The 21,845-nt window shown below is 40.7% G+C and overlaps 2 protein-coding genes across 2 annotated transcripts in view; both read left to right on the top strand.

The window, feature by feature from the left end:
* Positions 1-7,570, top strand: part of NR1H4 (nuclear receptor subfamily 1 group H member 4) — a 66,527-nt gene extending 58,957 nt beyond the window's left edge. Inside the window, exons 10-11 of the mRNA XM_060305979.1 lie at positions 5,147-5,260; positions 7,219-7,570. Of these exons, the coding sequence (XP_060161962.1) occupies positions 5,147-5,260; positions 7,219-7,457 (353 nt within the window). The 3' untranslated portion in view covers positions 7,458-7,570. The remainder of the gene's footprint in view (positions 1-5,146; positions 5,261-7,218) is intronic.
* A 6,180-nt stretch (positions 7,571-13,750) lies between these two features.
* Positions 13,751-21,845, top strand: part of GAS2L3 (growth arrest specific 2 like 3) — a 33,800-nt gene continuing 25,705 nt past the window's right edge. The window contains exon 1 of the mRNA XM_030856274.3: positions 13,751-13,833. The gene's annotated coding sequence lies outside the window, so the exon portion shown is untranslated. The remainder of the gene's footprint in view (positions 13,834-21,845) is intronic.

The following is a 21,845-nucleotide window of genomic DNA, read 5'->3' as shown; positions in this document are numbered from 1 at the left end:
TTTTCGGCCTTTTTTGATTCCCCGCAACAGACATGAGTGAAATATTCAATTCAGTAAGTGTTTATCAGGATGAAAGTATACCTTGTGATCTTACAATGGTTTGCTTTTACATGCATCATCTCCTTAGTATTTCCAATGGCCCCTAAATGTGAGTGCTGTGTTCCTATTTTATAGATGGGGAAACAGGCTTAGATAGGCTAGGTGACCTGCCCAAGGTCATACAGCTAATCAGTAGACTACCAGGAGGTGAACACAGGTGTTCTACTCAAAGCCCAGTACCATTTCTGCACATTGCACCTGTCACTCGCTAAGATACAATATTTGCCCAACTGTCAGCTGGTAGGGAATATTAAGACCCAGTAAGACATGGTTCCTGCCTTTTGGTTGAGTGAGAAAGCATAAGCAGCAGCTAGTAATTTGAAATTGCTTTTAAGCAAATGATAAAATGAATAAAGACAATGAGGTCAGAGGAAGGAGAGATGCTTATAAGAGTGATGAAGTTGTAGTAGATAGTAAAATATACTGTACATAGTATATTGTGCTTATTTTTTCTGCTCTTTAAATATATATGATTTTGCTGCTTTAACCTTGGCAACTTGTGCAAGATGAAAACAATAAGAACTAAATTCTCCGATGAAGCCCATATAAGCTGATTATCAGTTCACAGACAGTCTTGGAAAGAAAGGTTGGAAATGTACAGAAACAAATGACAATATTTATGAGAAAGTTTAATTTAAGAATTAGAATTCTTACCAACTCTCATGTTGCTTTTTAAAGTTGTCACACAGTAATTTTGGCATGGACAAATTTGGGAGTCAAATTATAGGAAGAAACCTCTTCAAAGTAAAAGAGATTATTAAACTAATAAAAGCGTCAGTATTTCCATTGCCCCTCAGCAGTATTCCCCAAGCCTTCTGTACTTGCCCAGTTTAGGACATTATGTATTTATTTATGTATCTGCCTTCTCCATTAATCTGTAAACTGTTTGACGACTATTCCCAGCACCATCACAGTGCCTGGCACAGATGAGGCACACAAAAATTGGTGAATTTGGTTGAGATGAATCTGAAACTTGACAGTCCAAATCCTGGCAACTCTTAAGCATCGTTATCCTAAGATAAATTTTAGCCAGTAGTACTACTGGAAAGTATGTTATTTATTAAATATCTTAAATATTTTACATTGAAAGCAGTTATTTTTTGAATTGCTAATGTGACGGCAGCTTTTTACTCAAGGCCAACTGTATGGTACAAATGACTCACTGAGTGGAGGTTAGCAATTGAAACAGAGGCCAAGGTCCAATCTCTTAGCACCAAGAGAATGTTTCCATTGTCTGAGTGGCATCCTTTCCCCTAGCACATCTCACAGCTATGTAACCTTCATTGCTAGGCACAAACAAAACATAACATTGCCTAATTTAACAAGCATTTATTAATCTCCTACTCTGTCTCCAGCAGGACCCTAGTTACTAAGGATACAGAGAGGAATAAGAAACATCTTTATTGGTTAGGCAGTCTGCCAGGCATTGGGAATACCGCAGTTGACTCCTGCTCTCATAAACTGTATATGGTATTTCACACTCTAATGGGAGGGAGAGATATGAATTGTGAGAGGTGCAATAGAATTGAACATAGAGAAGGGAGCAACTAATTCTGCTTCACCGTGACAGGTAAAGCTCCACAGAGATAGCAAAATTTGAACTTGGCCCTGAAACATGGGTAGGGTGTCCTAGCCGAACAAGGATGCCTTGTATATGTGCACTTGTGTATAATACACACACATACACACCTTGGTTTTATTTTTGTCCCCAATGAAAATAACTTAAAAGAGCATAGTGTTAATTCTATCACATGGTTATTCTCTCAGGGAATATTTCTTATCACTGGACAATTAATTTATCAATCACAGACCTCTTTTTTTTTTTTAAGGCAAACAAGAAACAGAGGAGCAAAAACAATGTTTTTTTACAACTGACCATTTCCATGGTAGTCTTTGTGATTAAGTTAGAAAATAGCCCCCTCTTGTGACCAAAAATCAACTAATTGGACTTGAGTAAGTTTCAGAAAGGAGGAGTCAACAGGAAAACAGGAAAAGACTGCCCCTTCAGGAGGATGCTATTGTTACATTTCTTATGTTAGAAATTGCTGGCTCATAAACACTTAAAACACCCTTTGTTTATGTTGGTGTGATTAATTCTGATTATTGACTCTAATTCCAAAAGCAGGTTTATATTTTATCTATCCTGTAGGAAAAAATTTTTTAAACTCTTCTATTATTTATTTTCTACATTTTCTCTATATTCACTGTTGTTCTTTACAAGGTGCACAAAACAAACAGTTGTAATAAACATTTTAACCTGTTTTTGGTTTTTTTTCCAAAAATTATCAATTGCAATTAGATAGCTAATGGAGGTATCATCCTTGGAGGGTGAGAGAGGATTTAGAAAAACAAATAAGATAGAAAATTAGGTAGTCAAAGATGATTTCATAAATATTTTCAAATCTGTTGCCTTTAATCTTATCTCCAAACCCTTACATACTATTTAAAATAATGACACAGTCGTGAATTATTATTTTAGGTAACCACAATTAACGGGTGTAATACCCAACTATTGAAGACTGACATCTTTTGAAGATGAAAAAGAATAGCTGTATTAACAAATACAGATCTTAGCTTAGCTTTAATACTTAGAAAAATACTAGGGCAAATCACTGATCAGCCAATTTGTATTCATCCCTAGCAAACTGCAGAATGCAAAAACAAAACAAAAACAAAAATGTAGCTTTGTAAACACAAAAGTACATGAGCTTAATCGAAGGTTAAGATGGAACTAATGTGTTGACCCAATTCTCCTGAATAACAACATTAATAGTTCTTTTTATGATTATTTGCTCTAACATTTATTGAGGGTTTACTATGAGCCAGGCTTGGTGCTAAGAACTCTACATATATTATCTCATATAATACTATTGATATAACTCACATTTCACAGATGAGGAAACTGAGGCTTAAAGAGTTTAAGTAATGTGCCCGAGATCAAGTCATAGGTCAGCTTTTAAACTCAGGCTTACTACCTCTTAACCACTATGTTTGTTGGAAACCGGGACTAGTAGTCCCAGCCTCGCATACTCCAACCCTCTGCATTTTAAGTTGTATCTAGTTTGGTCATGGGTATTCAGTTCAGTCTGTAACAGCTGGATAGAGGGCAATCTTCCACATGGTGTCATCCCCAAGTTGCTCAACAAAGACACTGTCGTTAAGAGAGCCAACTGGGGTTGATTAAACGTCAAAGGAGAAGAAAGTGTGCTACTTTGACTAAAGACAGAAAGGCCAAGGATTCTGTTTGTGAAGATTCTTTAGATTCATCTAAAGGTGAGGATTCAGGCTTTCTGATCCTGTGAAGTATAATATTAGATGATAATTATACTCTTTAGCATCTGGAATCCAACTTTATTCTGGTGTGTTTCAACTGAAGCTCTAAGGCTTTTAGGTCGGGTTTGGGATGGAATAGAGTAGTCTATTCTAGTGTGGACCAATTCTGGGAAACTCATCTTAATTCATCCATAAGTCACAACACACCTTTTTTTTTTTTTTTTTTTTCTGTCTGCACAATTCCCCAGTCAGAGCTTTTCTGGAGTGGAGCCATGCACAGAACAGGCACCAAACTAATAGCTGTTGAATGATTGGAGGAAGTGGCACAAAGGAATCTTAAATTATGAAGAGGAGCAAGTTATAAAGGAGAAGGAAGATATTCCAAGTAGAGAGAACATGTACAAAACTGGGCAATAAGAATTGTTTAGGGAACTCCGAGTGCCTGAACATGGCTGGAGTATAGGCTGTGTGATAGAAAGATAGTACCCCTTAGTCACAACTAAGAGCCAGGACTCTGAAGCCTACTAGCTTTGGTTTGAATCCTGGTTCCACTTCTCACCAGCTGTGTGTCTTTGGTCAAGTTACATAACCTCTCTGTACCTATCTCATGGGGTGTTAGAAAGATTAAATGAGTTCTAGCATAAGAAGTGCTTAGAACAGTGCCTAGTACATAATGAGTACTCAGTAAATGTGAACTCCTATTGCTATCATGTGGGTGAGTATTGGGTGGTGGGAGAGGCAGGGGACGGGTCCAGGAGTTTCCTATGTAAAAAGGAAGAACATTTATGCCAAAAGCCATGGAGAGTTTTTGAAGGTTTGTAAGAACTGGGGAGACAGAGTGTGGTTTGAATTTTAGAAAGGTGATTCTAGAATGGTTTAAAGAGGACCACACTGAAGACAGGAAGACCAGTAAGGAGGCAATTGGAGTGATCCAGATGAAAAGAAAGAAAGACTTAAACTAGGTCAACCAGATGCAGTGAAGAGGGGAGAGAGCACCAAGTGAGAGTTAGCTGGTCAAATACGCAGGACTTGACTCAATCCAGGCACTGGACTGAGTTAGAGGAAGGCTGAATCTTGGTTGTCAGGTGGCGACAATTGGATGGGTGAGGATACCAATCACTGAAAATGGGAACATCAGGAAAGGAGTGGATTTGGAGGAAGATGGGGAATTTAGTTCTATACATGGTGTCTTTGATTTTGGACACACTGAGTTTGAAGAGAAGGGCCAAGTACCATTGCCTACTAGGCAATGGATAAACAGCTTTGGTACTTCAGAGAGAGATCAGAACTCTGATAAGAATTCTAGCCAATGTATTAAGTAGAGTTTATATTTCTGCACTGAAGAACAATAATTTTTTGTTGGTTAAGATGCTGTCTATGTCTTGATTATAGATAGTAATGTTAAAAAGATTAACTAAAGCCCATCGAGAGCATGGTGAAGTTCAGAGATTCTTTTGGCAATTCGAGAACATTATCATTTATTGTTACACAGTAGTGACTAAAACAAAGGCACTGCCAAAATCAAAGACATACAAATCGCTGATTAGGTTATATTTTGAGGATTTTAACTGATCTTCTTTGCAATGCTTCACCTTTGGCTGGGACATTTAATATATAGTCATTATTTAAATGTGGCTGGGACGTTTATCAAATATCTGCATATGGGTATATTAACATGTATGTATATATATATATATAATGTTTGTAATTTTACACTTTTCAGTCATTCAAAAATTTTACTATGCCTCTGCAATTTTTCACCTTTCCCCCATAGGTATCTCTGATGAATATATAACACCTATGTTTAGCTTTTATAAAAGTGTTGCAGAATTGAAAATGACTCAAGAAGAGTATGCTCTGCTTACAGCAATTGTTATTCTCTCTCCAGGTAATTTCAATGTTACATTTTTATTTTTATGCCATTTGTTGGTTTTCCCCTCAAGTATAGTAGTAATATTAAAGAAAATCTTGGATAAAAAACATAAAGAGAAAGTAAAATGGCATATAATTCCACCAGTCAAATGGAACCATTGTTAACATTTCAGTGTAGTTGTTCTCAGCCTTTTTCTAAACATCATACTCATTCAGTAATTTCATTCTGAACACCTTATATGCACTAAACATGTTTCTAGACATTGTGGGATATAGCAGCAAAGAAACAGGCAGGATACAGCTACATGGAGCTTACATTCTAGTAGGGTGAGAAAGACAGTAAATAAAGAAATGAATACAAATAATTTTCAGGAGGTGGTAATACTACAAAAAATATAAAGATGTGGGTATAAGGAAAGAAAGTGGCAGCAAAATGCTGTTTTAATCAGTGGTCAGGGAAGGCTTTTTTAAGGGGTTGAAGTTTGAGCAAGGACATAAATTATATACTTTTAACATAATAAAGAACATACTGTCTGTAAGTGTACTTTTCCCATGTCATTAAATAATTATATTGGTAAAAATTTGTTATAATATGTACATCGTATTCTATTGTATGATGTACAGTCATTTACTCAGTTTTACCGTGTTTTGATATTCAGGATGTTTCCAGATTTGTTGTTGCTGTTGTTTTAAACAACGTTGAAATGAATACCTTTGTACATAAAATTTGTCTATATTTTTGATTAATTATTTGGGAATAAGTGATGCCATGTTCATGATTTGTAAAGCTTAATTACAATGATAGCCTTAAACCACTTTTTTTTTTTTTTTTGCGGTTCGCGGACCTCTCACTGTTGTGGCCTCTCCCGTTGCGGAGCACAGGCTCCGGACGCGCAGGCTCAGCGGCCATGGCTCACGGGCCCAGCCGCTCTGCGGCATGTGGGATCTTCCCGGACCGGGGCACGAACCCGCGTCCCCTGCATCGGCAGGCGGACTCTCAACCACTGCGCCACCAGGGAAGCCCTTAAGCCACTTTTATACATGATACTGAGGCAGAAGCTAGTTGTTAGTTTTACCATAAGAAATTTTAATTTAAAAAAGAAAAACTTTTCAGCGGTACATACTAAAGTTACACACATTTATACCCTATAACCCAGCAATTCCAGAATATACCCACCAGAAATGATACTTATGCCCATCATAGAGTTTGCCTTGAGTGCGTTTATTACCTAGTCCAACCTCGTACTGCTCCCTGCATGATGGGCCAATAAATCAAGAGACGAGGTGTTGGGACAAGGAATAGCAACTTTATTTGGAAAGCCAGCAGACTAAGAAGATGGTGGACTAGTGTCCCAAAGAACACCTTACCCGAGTTAGAATTCAGGCTTCTTTTCTACTAAAAGGGGAGAGGGTATGGCTGGTTGCTGCAAACTTCTTGATGCTGGAATCCTTTGTTCTTGCAGCTGTCCACGTATGTGCGGTCACAATGTTCCTACAAACCTCCAACAAGATAAATGTTATTCTCTGTTCTGCAACTTTTTATCTCTATATGAATGGAAAAGTGTTATACCTTTAAAGGTCAGAACCTTGAGAATGGGATATCGCGTATATTTCAGGCTCTAGGCAACATACTTTCACAAAAGGCACAGAGCCAGCATGACTAAGCACAAGCAACAGAGCACAAGGGTTAGAGCTAAAGGAATAGATTCAGTATAGAGTCTTTCTGGTACACGTTGATTGGAAGGAGAATTTAGGGAGGCCTCTGGGGGGCAGTAAAGGTCTTATAGCTTGATCTAGTTGTGATTACATGAGTCTAAATACGTGTGTGTAAAAATTCATCAATTTGAATACTTAATTTGTACATTTAAAGTGTACATTTATAACTTACACTTCAAAAACGTTAACATTACTGTAATTATGCCAAATTATGACTTTTCCACTTTTTTTGTCATTTTATTTTAAACTTCTAAACAGACAGACAATACATAAAGGACAGAGAGGCAGTAGAGAAGCTTCAGGAACCACTGCTTGATGTGCTACAAAAGTTGTGTAAGATTCATCAGCCTGAAAATCCTCAACATTTTGCCTGTCTTCTGGGTCGCCTGACTGAGTTGCGGACATTCAACCATCACCACGCAGAGATGCTTATGTCATGGAGAGTGAATGACCACAAGTTTACCCCGCTTCTCTGTGAAATCTGGGATGTGCAGTGATGGGCATTGCAGGGGCAGGGTCTAGCTCTTCATTTTCCTCATAATATAAATCCTATATATAACTTTCCTTTATTTCATTTGTACCTGGTTTTATGCAAGAATTCTCATCAATATTTATGTGGTAGTTATATAAGCTCCACAATTGTAAATGTGGGGCTAGGTTGAAATACTTTCTCTACTTGTATTCTACAAGGCTTCAGGGAATCTTTCACTCAAATTGGTATGCCCTGTTTGCCTAATTAAATTAATCATTACTTCAAGTCTATCTGTTGAGATAGGGAAAATCTCATTTTGCTCTTCATCTTACCTTACTGCATATATTTTATTAAAAGGCTGTGTTCAATTTGGGCAATAAACTGAACATAATGGCAACAGGCTTTTCTTTGGGAACAAAATTTGAAAAATATACAACTTATTTCTTTAAATGATGAATAGCATCCTATCGAATCTGAGGGGGTAATTTCCAAAAAGGCAAACTCTTAGGACATAAATTGTGCTTTTCTCATCCCTGGAAGCCCTGGTGAATATTCATTCCTTTTCCATAGCCCCCTGATCATTTCATATTCTTTGAAGTTCAAAGAGAATAGCATACAGAAAAGTTAATTATTGTCACATGAAACATTCCCTCAAGCAATCTCTTTCCTTACTTAGGGTCTTGAGGCAGCATTTACAAATTCAGAGTATGCAGATAACTCCAGTGATGGGACATTCCATTTAGTCTCTTAAAAGTGCTCACTATTGGCTTTAGTGCATATAATTAATCATTTTTTGTTTGTTTGTTTTGTTTTTGGAAAACACTCCTTCAGCAGGGTGCACAGCTGTTGTATACTTCCCCCAAGGCAGGAATTAGTTCATTGCCTTCCTTCATTGTTATACTGTTGCATTCTTCTCCCCATTTTCCTTTGGTGAATACAATAAAACACCTATAAGTAATGGGCTTATATGTCCCTTTCTCCTGAAATCAGCCAAAACGGAGCTTGCTTAGCAAGCAAAGAGGTTTTCGTATTAAAATATTAGGGCAACCCTGAAGTCCTAAAAATGGCTAGTCAGTAGAAAATGGAGTGAGTTGGGGCTAACATTAGTTGGATTCCATTTGCTACAACAAAAAAAGACTTGAGTCCCCACTAGGTAAGATATTGTTGCTAATCTCCATAGGGGATACAAAGATGATTAAGACACAGTAACTGCCTGGAGGGGCTTACACAGAGCAAAGTGCTGTGGGCTCACCTGGGAAAACCTCAAGGAGGAGGTGGCATTTCCCCTGGGCTTGGAAGGATAGTCAGGACTCCATGGGTCAGGGTAGGAAGGGAGGGGATTCAAGGTGAAAGGGGTGGCAGGAGCAAAAGAAGGGAGAAAAGGGAGTTGTGCAGATGTTAAAAGACCACAAGTAACCTGGGCCAGAGAGGGAGGGTGCACAGTACCGTTGTAAGCCACAGTTTCACCACTGCAAAATGAAGATCTCAGTACCCACCAACTAAAGGGATTTAGCTGATGAATGAAGAGCAAATGGGAAATTGCAGACCCACCAGGGAAGAGGGGGGTAAGGAAAGGACATTTAAGACAGAGAAGTAAATTTCTGAATGCCTGAGGGAGTAGGTCCAGTTTGGGGAATTGAGTGTATTTTGGGGTTTCCAGATCATAAGGCATCTGTGGGGAAGGTGGTGGGAAATGAGTGGGAACTAAGGGGGCACTGTAGACAGAGCTAGGAGTTAATCCTCTAGGTCTGGATTTATGCAAGTGGTTAAGACCTTGTAATAGCAAGTAATAATGCTTCTTATGTGGAAAATGAATTGTGATATAATGAGAAATATATATTTGGTCTTTGTCCCCAGTTTCTGACAGAGAGCTTCTAAAACACTTGGCATTTCCTGAGCAATAGGAGCATCTTTCATTATTCATAACAAGACCCTTTCAACCCCACCTGAGTTTATGCTAATAAGGTGACTCTTGGGAATTCCCTGGTGGTCCAGTGGTTAGGGCTCTGCGTTTCCACTGCAGGGGGCATGGGTTTGATCCCTGGTTGGGGAACTAAGATACCACATGCCACTTAGCGTGGCCAGAAAAAAAAAGTGACTCCTGGTGGGCCCCTAGATGCTTCAGGATGGCGTATGGCTGCCAGAGGAACCAACCACGTGATTAGAGGGTTAGAACTCTCAGTCCCATTCCTCAACCTCCAGAGAGGGGAGAGGACCCCAGAGATGGAGGTCAATTAGCAACGGCGGATGATTTAATCATTCATGTCTATGTAATGGAACTTCCAATTTAAAAAAAAAAAACCCTAAATGACGAGATTTGGAGAGCTTCTGGGTTCGTGAACACATCAAGGTACTAGGAGGGTGGTGTGCCAGAGCATGGAAGCTCCATGCCCCCCTCTCTATGCCCTATGTCTCTTCCATTTGATTGTTCCTGAGATGTAACCTTTATAATAAACTGGTAATGGTGAGTGAACTGCTTTCCTGAGTTCTGTGAGCCATACTAGCAAATTAACAAACCTGAAGAGGGAATCATCTGCAAATATCTTATTTCCAAATAAGGGCACATTCTGAGGTTCCAGGTGGACATGAAATTTGGAGGGAACTCTATTCAACTCACTATATAGATATAATATTTTAGTATTGATCACAACTGTTGTTATCATACAATTTTATATCATTGAATTAATACAGATATTTGTTAATGTAAATCAATAACATTCCTTTATAATAGAACTTAGTCTTGTTTTTAATGTAGTTGGCTCTCAGCTCATCTGCTGAATGAGTAGTTTGTGAATGAATCAAGACCTCTATTGTCCCAAAATTTCATACAGCAGTTCATACAAGGCACAATCTCTAGATTGATAGTCAATAATGTCAAAGCGTTAAAAACAACAGCAGAAACTACAAAATGCAGAACAAAACAACTAATAAACCAATAAAAAGAAAAAAAATTCTCCAACAACTACAGTAAACTTCAAGCAATAGAGAATTCTTGAAGAGCTGTGGGGAAAAAAAATCATATTTCAATATTCAAAGGTTATATAAGAGACTCTTCTGTATTTGATAGAGATGTTTAGTCAGATGAACAAATATCCCTAATGTAAACACTTGAAAATTTTAGATCTCCACGCATGGTGCTTTCTTAAAGCGGGCACATAATCACAATCTCGGGAAAGTCAGAACGAAAATACTTTATTATCCGATGGAAGCAAACTGGTGAGTCTTGCCTTGCATGTTACAACCATGTCAATTTCAAGTGAGGACATCTAAAACATTGCTATTAACCTAACCACCAATTAGAAAATGTACACATGAAAGTAGATTGCAGCTCATTAGGTGAAACTCTCAATTACTAATTGCAGTGTTAAAATCAAGGTAGGTAAGATGGTGAGTGTGCTTAGGGGGCAGGGTACTAACTGGGAATTCATGTAAAAGTGAGGTTGAGGGAGCAACAAGGGGAACTTTTCTCTTTTTCACACATAAGGGAAAAGCAACAAGAATCAAAAGAATCTAGAAGGGAACTCTTTACCCAATCCCCACATTTAACCAGGAAGTTAAATGTGGAAGTTGAATGTGAGGAAGATGGGCTTAGAGAAGTGATTTGCACAGATTTCCTGACTTCGGATTCACTTTCCATCACAGTGTCCTGTATCTTTTAGAGGAGTTACCAAGACAAACCGAACAGACAATGAAAATAAAAAGAAAGCAACCATAAAGATACCCTGCTGCCAAACTTTCAGCAAATGTCTTAGAGAAATATTAAGTGGTGTGTGTGTGTATTTGAATGAGAATGTGTACATACTTCAAATAGTCATATAAGTGGTATTCAAATGTTTAGTTACATAGTATGTATGTAAGAAAAAATAAAAGACATGTTAACTACTGGCTCATCAAACAAGATCCGTGACACAATTTACTTATTCTTAAGGTTCTGTAGAAAAGTGTACATATTTTGATATTAGGGCTCAACAAATCCAATTTAAAACCAGAACTCCACTTGAAATTTGGCTGAATGAAATGGTATGGAAAATTGCCCTTTAGTTTTTGTTTCTTTTTTTTTTTTTTAATAATTTTTGGCTGCATTGGGTCTTTGTTGCTATGCGGGCTTTCTCTAGTTGTGGCGAGTGGGGGCTACTCTTCATTGCGGTGCATGAGCTTCTCATTGTGGTGGCTTCTCTTGTTGCAGAGCACAGGCTCTAGGTGTGCGGGCTCAGTAGTTGTGGCTCGCCGGCTCTAGAGCACAGGCTCAGTACTTGTGGCACACGGGCTTAGTTGCTCCGCGGCATGTGGGATCTTCCCGGACCAGGGCTTGAACCCATGTCCCCTGCATTGGCAGGCGGATTCTTAACCACGGCACCACCAGGGAAGTCCTGCCCTTTAGTTTTAAATAGAAACACTATAAAACATAGGTTGATTTGAACAACAGGTCCTGTGAAAATGAATCTATAGCAGTCATGGGCAGCAAAGGGTTCTGGGATAGACATCAGTAAAAAATGGAGCAACCACTCTTGGGTATCAGGTTCAATGACCACTTAAATGTCAACTTTTGGATGACCATCTTCACCTGCTTAACCCAGAAGGTAAGCTCTGTGAGAGCAGGACCCCAGTGCTTAGGATGGAGTCTGGTGCAGAGAAAGTGTTTAACAGTATTTGTTGAATTGACTTCTCAAATCTGTATCTCTTTCACAAACTAATTTAACCAGCTTCAGACCTAACTTTCCAACCATCTTCTGAACACCTCAACCTGCACGTTCCTCTCACATTTCAAAGTGAACACAACCCCACACCAAAATGCATTATTCTTCCCCCACAGTTGTTTTCCCTGTGCTCCTTAGAGCAGCATCGCTGTCACATGATACCAAGTCCAGATAAATCAGCCTCTTGAATATCTCCAGACACCTCTTTCTCACCCTCCCTTCTGAGCTAGTTTATGTAATTATCATCTTTTAATTTTTAGAATTGCTGCCAGTCTTACTCCTTTCTTCAAAAATCCTCAAAAATGAATTTTTTTTCTTTTCCTGAAACACAAATCAATCACAATTGCCTGCAAGAAAGGATCTAAATTCCTTAGTACCTATGAGGGTTTTCATCTGTGCCTACTCCTCCAGCCTGATCTACCTCCGAATCCCAAACTTTAATCATTCAGAACTACTATTCCCAGAACAACTGCTCTCACATCCCTGGAGGCTTGTTTTTCTCTCTGCCTAGAAAGCACTCCTTACTCCAAATTATCCTCTCTCTTGGCAATTCTTATTCGTCCTTCAAAATTCAAGCCCTTCAAACCTCTGACCATCACCCTACAAGATTGTTAGGTGTTCCATCTTTTCGCAGACTTCCACTGGTTTCCACTGAGTCATTACCACGCTGCTGGGCACTTGAAGGCAGGGGCTGTCGTTTTCACTTTTGTCTCTTCAGCAAGCAACAGTACCTCCTCATTGTTTTTGATAGGTGAATGAAGGAATAAATGCTGGGGAACATCATTCCAGGCAATTCCACTCTTTACAGATGGGAAACTGAGGCCCAGAAAGGCAACATGATGTGACAAAATAAAACTAAGAAGAGGGGAAAGGCCTGGCCTTCCAGGCTTTCGGCACCGATTTTGCCCCCATAATAAGCCACAATTAGTGATCACGGACCTACCTCTTGTTACATTCAAGACCAGTCTCCATACTTCAACTCTGGGAGCTAGTACGCAGCTCTCATTGCGTTGAGGTTACTCCTTCTCCTCCCCTCCCCCAGACCCTGCTCCGGTGTTTCCTCAAGGAAAAGCCAACATCCTCTTTCCGCTTTCAGTTGTGGCCTGCAGCTACAGGATTTCTCTCCATCCCTCTCCCCACACCCCTCACAGGACTCCCACTCCTGCAGGGTGACAGTTTGTATCCGGAAACCTAGCGCCCTCAGTACAGCCAGATCGCGGGTGGATTTAGAATTGGGAGGGGCTCTTAACAGAACAGGATAAAACTCAGAGCAACTCTACCGCGCACTATTCCGGGATGCTCGGAGAAGTTGATTCACCTCTCCTGCTAATCGGGATAAAAAGGGTTTATTGCTGTCGCTGAGGGGCCAGATGAGAGGAGGTACTCTGTGACCAAGCCATTTTCTGTGAGAAGAGGAGCTTAGCCCCCCAGAGTTGTGAGACGCCAGGCGGAGGAAGGCGAGGCGCCCCTCGACTCAGAGGCCCGCGGGTCTGCGGCTTCCCGGCGGCTTGGGGGCGGGGCCTCCAGCCAAGCCCCCTCTCCGCCTTCTGATTGGTTCCTTCGAAACAGGCGGCGGCGAACCGCTGCGCAGCTCGAGGCAGAGGCGGCGGCTGCGGCGGCGGTTGGGCAGGGGCGTGCCGGCCAGGCACAGATTGAGCGAAATGTCGCCCCACAGGGAGCAGTGACCCTCCTGCGTCTGGGCGGGTGAGTACTTCCCTGTTTGCCTTCTCTTTCCTCGCGAACTCTTACTTGCCTTCTCGGCTGCCGCGTCTCAGCTTGCGCTCGAGGAGCCCCCAGCGCTCCGCGCAGGGGAAGCGGTGGTTCGGTTGGGGCCCCGAGCTGCGGGATCCAAGACGCTGTCCGATTGGCCCGCTGCGGGAGTCCTGTGCTCTGATTGGTCCCCGGGGCCGTCAAGGTGAAGTTATGCCTGCCTTCCCATGCCCACCCGGGTGCGGTGCGAGGGGCCACAGGTGTGCTGGGGCGGGGGACGGCAGGTGTGGGTGTGCTAGTTTAGGGGAGAGGTAGCGACCCGCTGTCGCTCTGCTTTAGACTCCAAGGAGGGATGAGAGCCTGAAGCTAGTTTAGGCTCTCCAGGGGCACCTTCATTTCCAAGCACCTAGCACATATAGGGTCGCTTGATTCCTTAGTGCCTCCCTCAGCAAGAAGTGATGAAGTCACTGACGTTGGAAGGAGAATGACACACAGTCATTTTGCACTCTGGCAGAGTTTACAGTTTCTTCCCTATTTGTTCCCTCCAGTCGTTGCAAGGCCCATGTCGCCGAATAACTGGAGGCTCTGTTCGATGCTTTCCCCACCCACACGTCTCGGTTTGAAAGGCTGCGTTACGGGGAGGTTTGTAGATTGCCTTGGAAGTAGGAGGAAAGTTTTGGAGGGAGTGCTTGACCATGCAGTCATTCCTGGTTCCTAACTTTTCGAACCACGGGATTGAGTCTTATGGATTTAGAGTGCTCTGTGGTACGTCTGGTGAAGTTGAGTCGCTATCAAGTGAAGAGATTTTTTTTTTTTTTTTTTGCAGGCCCTGTCTAGGTCAGAGTTTGGGTTTTGCTTCGTTTGTGTGGAGAGTGCTCATACCTCCTCTCTCAGAAGATAAGCAGTTTGTGAACTGCTGTCTGATTACCTCACTTGGGACTTAAATAATTAGGAATTGGAATTCTCACCACCTCAGATTCCCTTTGGGAGGAGATTGGAATGGATTTGAATGAAAAAGTGGAAACTGGTGATAGTCATCTGGTGTAGAATCCTGATACATGTTACCTGTCTGACTCATCTCTTTCAAAAACTCATTAAAAACCCCACAGATTTTGAATAGTGGGTGTCTCTGCTATTTTTATATTAATGAATTATAAGTAATATTTCTTTTAATGTAGCAGAGTTTCTAAACATGGGGGCTCTGAAATCACACTTTACTGTGTGTGTGACCTTAGGCAAGTTACTTAATCTTTCTAAGTCTAAGTTTCATACTGTGCAAACGAAGGTTGATAATAAATAGTTCCTACCTTATTGATGTGAAGGTTGTTGTGAAGATCAAGTGAAATAATCCATAGTACAGTGCCTGACACATAGCTTGTATTATTTCTATGCTGTTTAATTTGGATTAAAAGTTTCAAGCTATCCCCAAAGGGCAGGCAGAGAGGAGCAGAAGGTGAAGGCAGTGCCAGAGGTCATGGTAGCTGTCATTCGTTGATTAAGTTAGTCCATGTAAAGCACTTAAAATTATTTCTGGCACATACTAAACACTCACTACTGCTTATAATGCATTATTACCTAGAATGTGTCAGGTACTGTTCTAGGTGCTTTACTTATATTATTGTTAAACCTCTTAATAATCCTGCAGTCTCCTTGGTGTTTTCTCCATGTCATAGATTAAACTGAAGCTCAGAGAAAGGAATTAAGCTACTAAGGTCCACCCAGAATTCAGTCTAGACTGTCTCCAGTGTCCAGCCTCTTTTTTTTTTTTAATCACACTACTCTTGCATTTATATTCCCAGCTATAAGCAACTTCTCTGCGGAGTTGTTTGTATGGCCCAGGTTCATTTCTGCTGTGGGTATCAGTTTATTTTGAATACTTCATTAAAAAATAGAAGTAACTTGTGATGGTAAATCAAAGTGTGTGATAAGGGAATAATGTCAACAGTATACCTGCTAATATACTAAAAAACTAAATGAGTCCAGTGATGTTTGGATGATTGGTCAGTTCAGAAGTAATGTTTCCTAATTTATATTTTCCCATTTAGTTTTTGCTCATTTACTGTACTTTTTACTAAGCAGCACTCTTTTTTTTCTTTCCTGTCAATCTCAATTTAAGTTTGGAGATAAGAATGAAAGTGCAGTTATTTCAATAAGTTTTTTCAATCTGGCTGTTGATGAGGAAAGTAAGGGATTAAGATTAATGTGTATTGTTATGTTTTGCTTTCTTACAGTAACATGGCTGTGTATGTATGTCTATGTATGTGTGTTTTACTTTCTTCCTATTATTCTTTGCTTCCTATACTTTGATATCAGATATACCTTTACATCCTTAATGAACCATGCAGTGTACATAGAATTTGAGAGACTAGGAAACTTGAGTCTGTCAGTCTGTTGTCTCATTTTGAATTTCCCTATTTTAGTTGAAATGTAACTGCCATAGAGAAATGCCTAAGAAGTAATGTTTATACGATGCAGGCAATAATTATAATTGTATCTCTTTAGTGTTTCTCCTTCTAAAAACTCATAAAGTTTTATCATGTTATTACGTTGTTCAGAGTAGGTGGTTTTAACAGAATGTTGCCATGTATTTCATAAGTGAATTACTAATGTACAAAGACCTAGAATGTATGAAATGTAACAGAGACATTAAATGCAGTTTTGTTTTTGCTGCTGAAAGTGTCATGGGGATTTACAGTATTAAAACCATCAGTCATATATTAGATATTGCTGAAGTGCTGATAGAGACTTCTGCCTACTCTCACAAAACATAAACTTTTTTGTAAGAAAGTATAAGCTATGGTGAAGGACTCACTTTATATGGAATTTTAAACATTATGACTTGTGTTTTCCCTTGATGGATGACTTGTTAATATTTTTGATCCCCAAAATAAAATTGGCTCTTGGGGCTTCCCTGGTGGCGCAGTGGTTGAGAGTCCGCCTGCTGATGCAGGGGACACGGGTTTGTGCCCCAGTCCGGGAAGATCCCACATGCCGCGAAGCGGCTAGGCCCGTGAGCCATGGCCGCTGAGCCTGCGCGTCCGGAGCCTGTGCTCCGCAACAGGAGAGGCCACAACAGTGAGAGGCCCGCGTACCACACACACACACACACACACAAATTGGCTCTTGAAAAAAATTATTTAACTTTGTTCAAGAGTTTTTCTTTTTCACACACACACACACACACACACACACACAGTTTAGAAAACACTGTGATCCCGGTAATACTTAAATACTGTACTGCAGATTGCTTTTGGTTGCATGACATATAATAGACATCTTTTCATATCAGTACATACAGCTCTTATTCTTTTTTTTAATGTTGTTTTTACATTTCTTTGTTACTGTATATGTATGTTTTCCAGAGTCTTTTAGTCTATCATATATAAAGGCAAATGGATTTTAAGTTTTTAAAAAATTTTTTGTATCCCACAAAATTTTATGACAAACTAATAATTCTATCTAATACAAAATTAAATTCTTCAGGTTGGATCTCTGCCAAACATTGCAAAAGGAAATTTTCAAATAAAAAAGTAAAGACTCCCAACAAATGAAGAGCCTTTATATTTTGCAGATAACATGTGATGTTTTATTACGGAGTAAGAATCTTATTTCTTCCTCTTAAAAATCTTCATCTGCTTTGGAAGCTACCTTTACCTTAAAGGAATATACCACAGATTTATTTCATTATTGTTTCATATTTCCTTTAGTAATAAATACAACACTTATTGTTTAGGAGTAATTCCAGGGCTAAATTTAGCACTGAGTTCTACATACAAGTGGAAGAGATGGAGAAGGTTACCCCCTTACAAATCTTATTTTTTTTAAGTATAGAGTACAGCAAAATAGAAGCCTATATTGCTATACAACTTAAACAGGGGAGGAGGTTCACGGAGGCTTTTTAGAGCAGTTGAATCTGAAGGGTAGGTAGGAGTGAGTCTGAAAGAGGGGAGGAAGGGGAGCGTTCCATGTAGATGGATCGCAGAGATGAGAGAGCAGCGTGCTCCACGGGCCAAAAGAAGTTCAACATGGCTGGAGTGTAAGGGTCAGAGGTGGCCGAGGGGATCCTATAAGGCTTTGATGGCTTCCTTAAGGACTTTAGGCTTTTTCCTGAAGGCAGTGGAGAGCCATTAAGGGTTTTTATTTGTTTATTATTTCTGGCTGCGTTGGGTCTTCGTTGCTGTACGCAGGCTTTCTCTAGTTGCGATGAGCAGGGCTACTCTTCTTTGGGGTGCGTGGGCTTCTCATTGTGGTGGTTTCTCTTGTTGTGGAGCACGGGCTCTAGGCACGCGGGCTTCAGTAGTTGTGGCTCACAGGCTCTAGAGTGCAGGCTCAGCAGTTGTGGCACACGGGCTTAGTTGCTCCGTGGCATGTGGGATCTTCCCGGACCAGGGCTTGAACCTGTGTTCCCTGCATTGGCAGGCGGATTCTTAACCACTGCACCACCAGGGAAGCCCCCATTAAGGGTTTTAAGCAGGGAAGTAGTAACATCCTTATATGGGAGTGTGTGAAGGCTCACTCTGGCTGCAGTATAGGAACAGGTTGGATGCATGAAAGAGTAGAGAGAGAGCGACTGGTTGGAGGCTGTTTCAGTAAACCTGGAAAAGGATGGTGGTGGCTTGAACTAAAGGAGTGGCCTTGGGTATTGAAGAGAAAATGTAAAGGTAGAAACAACGAGATACGGCCACTGATTGTTCTGGCTGAGGTAGGTTTGGAGCTGGGGCAGAGCTGTGAGAGAGGAAGGAGTCCGCATGACCTGGAACTTGGTGAGTGTGGGTGCTGTTCCCTGAGACAGTAAACGCTAGGAGCCTTTGTAAATATTTAAATGAATGAGTGAATGAATGATCTCCGATGTACAAAGGCAGGGCCATTGTTGATGACGATAGCACACACACAGCACTCACAATGGCTTTTACCTGTAAATTTTGCATCTTTTTTTTTTTTTTTTAAGTGTACTATATACAGCTGGTGCCCTTTACTCGTTGCTTCAATGCATTGGCCTTGCTACATCTTCTAACCATGTTTGGATACGTATCGCTTTCTCTAGGTCAAATGTCTTGACCCTTTGGGAATATCTTCCTTTCTTCGCTTAAGATGTGTATTAGTTTCCTATTACTGCTAGAACAAATAACCACAAACTTGGTCGTTTAAAACAACATAAATGTATTTTACAGTTGGGAGGTCAAAATTCTGAAATGAGCTAAAAAAAAGAAAAAGACGTTAGTAGGGCTGCATCCATTTTAAGGGTTGTGGGTGGGGGGGTAGCTCTTTTCTTCCCCTTTTCCAGCCTCTAGCAGGCACCTGCGTTTCCTGGCTGCTTCCTCTCCAAGCCGGTAGTGTAACAGCTCCAGCCTCTCTCTTTCTCTGCCTCTTGTGTCATGACATCTCTTTCTCTCTCTCTGCTTCTCTTGGCACATCCCCTTCTCTGGCTGTGACCTTTCTGCATCCCTCTTATAAGGTCTCTGGTGATTACATTGGGCTCACCAGGATAATCTCCCATCTCCTTAGGCCCTTAATTTACTCAATCGCCAAGATCCATTTTGCCCACGAAGGCAGTATATTCACAGGTTTTGGGGTTTAGTACATAGACATCTTCGGGGACCATTATGTGGTCTACCACAATGGAATTTATTTAAAGCCGTAATAAAAATGTGCCCGTCCAGTAGGGCAACCCCATGAATTCCTGAGTAGCACATTGCTCCCGGAGTCCTTGTGCACTGGCACAGCTGTTCTGTCCCGTTCATTTGGACCCTCTGCCAAATACACCAGTTTTAGTCATTTTTTTCATAGTGATTCCTCTGGTATATCAGGCAGCTCACTTAACCTGCTGGTACCTTGACTAGTAACGACTTCACGTATTTCACCTTGGACATGTTTGGTGAGAGGTAAAATTATTTATTGGGTCACGTAATAAATAAAAGTGAAAAATAATAAATAATACCCAAAAAAAGTCTCCTGTCAGACATGTGTCTACTGTATGGCTATTTCCAAGCTTTGCTGTCACATTTCACCTACCTGGTTTTTCCTAGAGATGTTCACATATCTCCCACCAGAAGTGTTTCCTAAACTTTCAGCTTGAATACTTCTCTCAACACTACTTCCGACAGCAATCCAGGAACTTAAAATATACTTGGTCAAGCAATGTACAGAAACAACGAAAAAATAGTATAAAGCACTGTAAGGACAGGTAGTTGGGAGAAATGCTATGTGAATTCAAGAGCTACAGATATAGGCAGAATTAATTCAGGCCAATCAGGAAGGGCTCCTGGGAGGAGGTAAATCAGAAGAGTTGTAAACCTGGATTAGTCGAGGTAAGGACTCTATCTCCTTTGCTGACTCTTTCTCTCGTGTCTAAATGTTGTTTTTTTTCAGGACTTGTTCCTAGATCCTTGTCACTGCTTTCTCCATTTCTTTCTCGCATGATCTCATTCTTTCCAGTGGTTTTATCCCCCAAGGATTGCTGGCAATTTCTATCTCCTCCTGAACTTTCTTCTTAGCTCTAGATTAGTATTTCCAACTGCCAACCTGACATTTCCGCTTGAATGTCTTTGAAGCCTTCTCAAATTAGACATGACCAAAACATAGCACTTTTGCCCTGTCTCTGCTGGGTTCCCCGCTTCAGTCTGTTCAGCCTCCCATCATCTTCATCGCAGCAAACGCTGCAACTATCCATTTGCTCAACTGCTTAAGCCAGAAACCCAAGAGTTGTTCCTGACGCTTCACTCTGCCCTTACCTCCCTCGCCTTCACCCTCCATCTCTAACCATTATCAAGTCGTGATTCTAACTCCAAAATAGATGTCAGACCCATCCACTTTTCTCCGGTGGATACTTTGTCAGCATCCCTGCCCAGGCACCATCACTGGTCACTGAACTGCTGCAGTGGATCCCCTCCTTTTCCCCTTCCAGGCTGCTCTCCAACTCACTTCCTGTGTGCTCAGTTTCCTTTGCTCTCACTGTTTCTACCCCTCTATGCTTCTCCTTCTCTCAGTGTTTCCACTAATTCTTTCCCCCACATCTCTATCCACCTCTCCTTCTGTTTTCTTCCCCCTTTCTCTGTTAAACCCATCAGTATTTCACTCCCATGTTTCTCTCTCCCCCACAGGGAGCTCTGTTAAACTATGAAATACATTATGTCTCTCCCTTGGTTAAAACTCTTCCATGGCTTCCCACTGCAATCAGAATAAAATCTACTTTCCTCAGTATGGCGTCACGTGGTGGGGCTACTGCCTGACTTTCCAACCCTATCCTAAGCCGCACGTGCTCCACGCTTCAGCCATACTGGCTTCTTTCAGTTCTCGGAATGCGCCAAACTCTCTCCTTCTGTACAGTCTTTGCAAAAATTATTCTCTATGCACAGAACTCTTCCCTGTCTCTCTCCCTGGCTAATTGCCACCATTCTTCAAGTTCATGTTTTTCCTCCAGCAAAACCATTTCTAAATCACTCATTCAAAGTCTTAAAGTAGGCCCCTGCTGTCTCTCTCTCTGTTTTTTCTTTCAAAACAATTACCATGATTTAACCTTGTGTATTCACTACATACACAAATGAATGTAGTAGCTCCATGAGAGCATCACGTCTGTTATGTTCATCACTGCGTCTGTTGCCTGCGGTGCCCAGTTTAATAAAGGGTGTGAATAAATGATTGTTTAATAAATGAAGGAGTGGACACTGCTTGGACAAACATATAGCTTGAACAGTGATAGAGCCACAGAAATGAGTGAAACCAATAGAGTGGACGGTGAGGAGACAGCCTGAATGGAGCAAAGGGCCTATGTGTGACACAATCCTTAAGCCTTATTCTAGCAAGAGACTTCTATGTTACACATTCGTATTTGAGTATGGATGTTGGTATTAAAGTTTTTATGTTCACTTACAACTGTATTTATTTTTATGTTAGTAAAAGAAGCTTTCCAAATTACACTTAATGATTTCTCATATTAGCTTTCCAAATTACACTTAATGATTTCTCATATTAGCTTTGTTTTCTTACCTCTTTTTAATTTGATGAAT

The sequence above is a fragment of the Globicephala melas genome, chromosome 10 (genome assembly GCF_963455315.2).
Source record: "Globicephala melas chromosome 10, mGloMel1.2, whole genome shotgun sequence".
Lineage (NCBI taxonomy): Eukaryota > Metazoa > Chordata > Mammalia > Artiodactyla > Delphinidae > Globicephala > Globicephala melas.
This window is presented reverse-complemented; position numbering and strand designations above follow the sequence as displayed.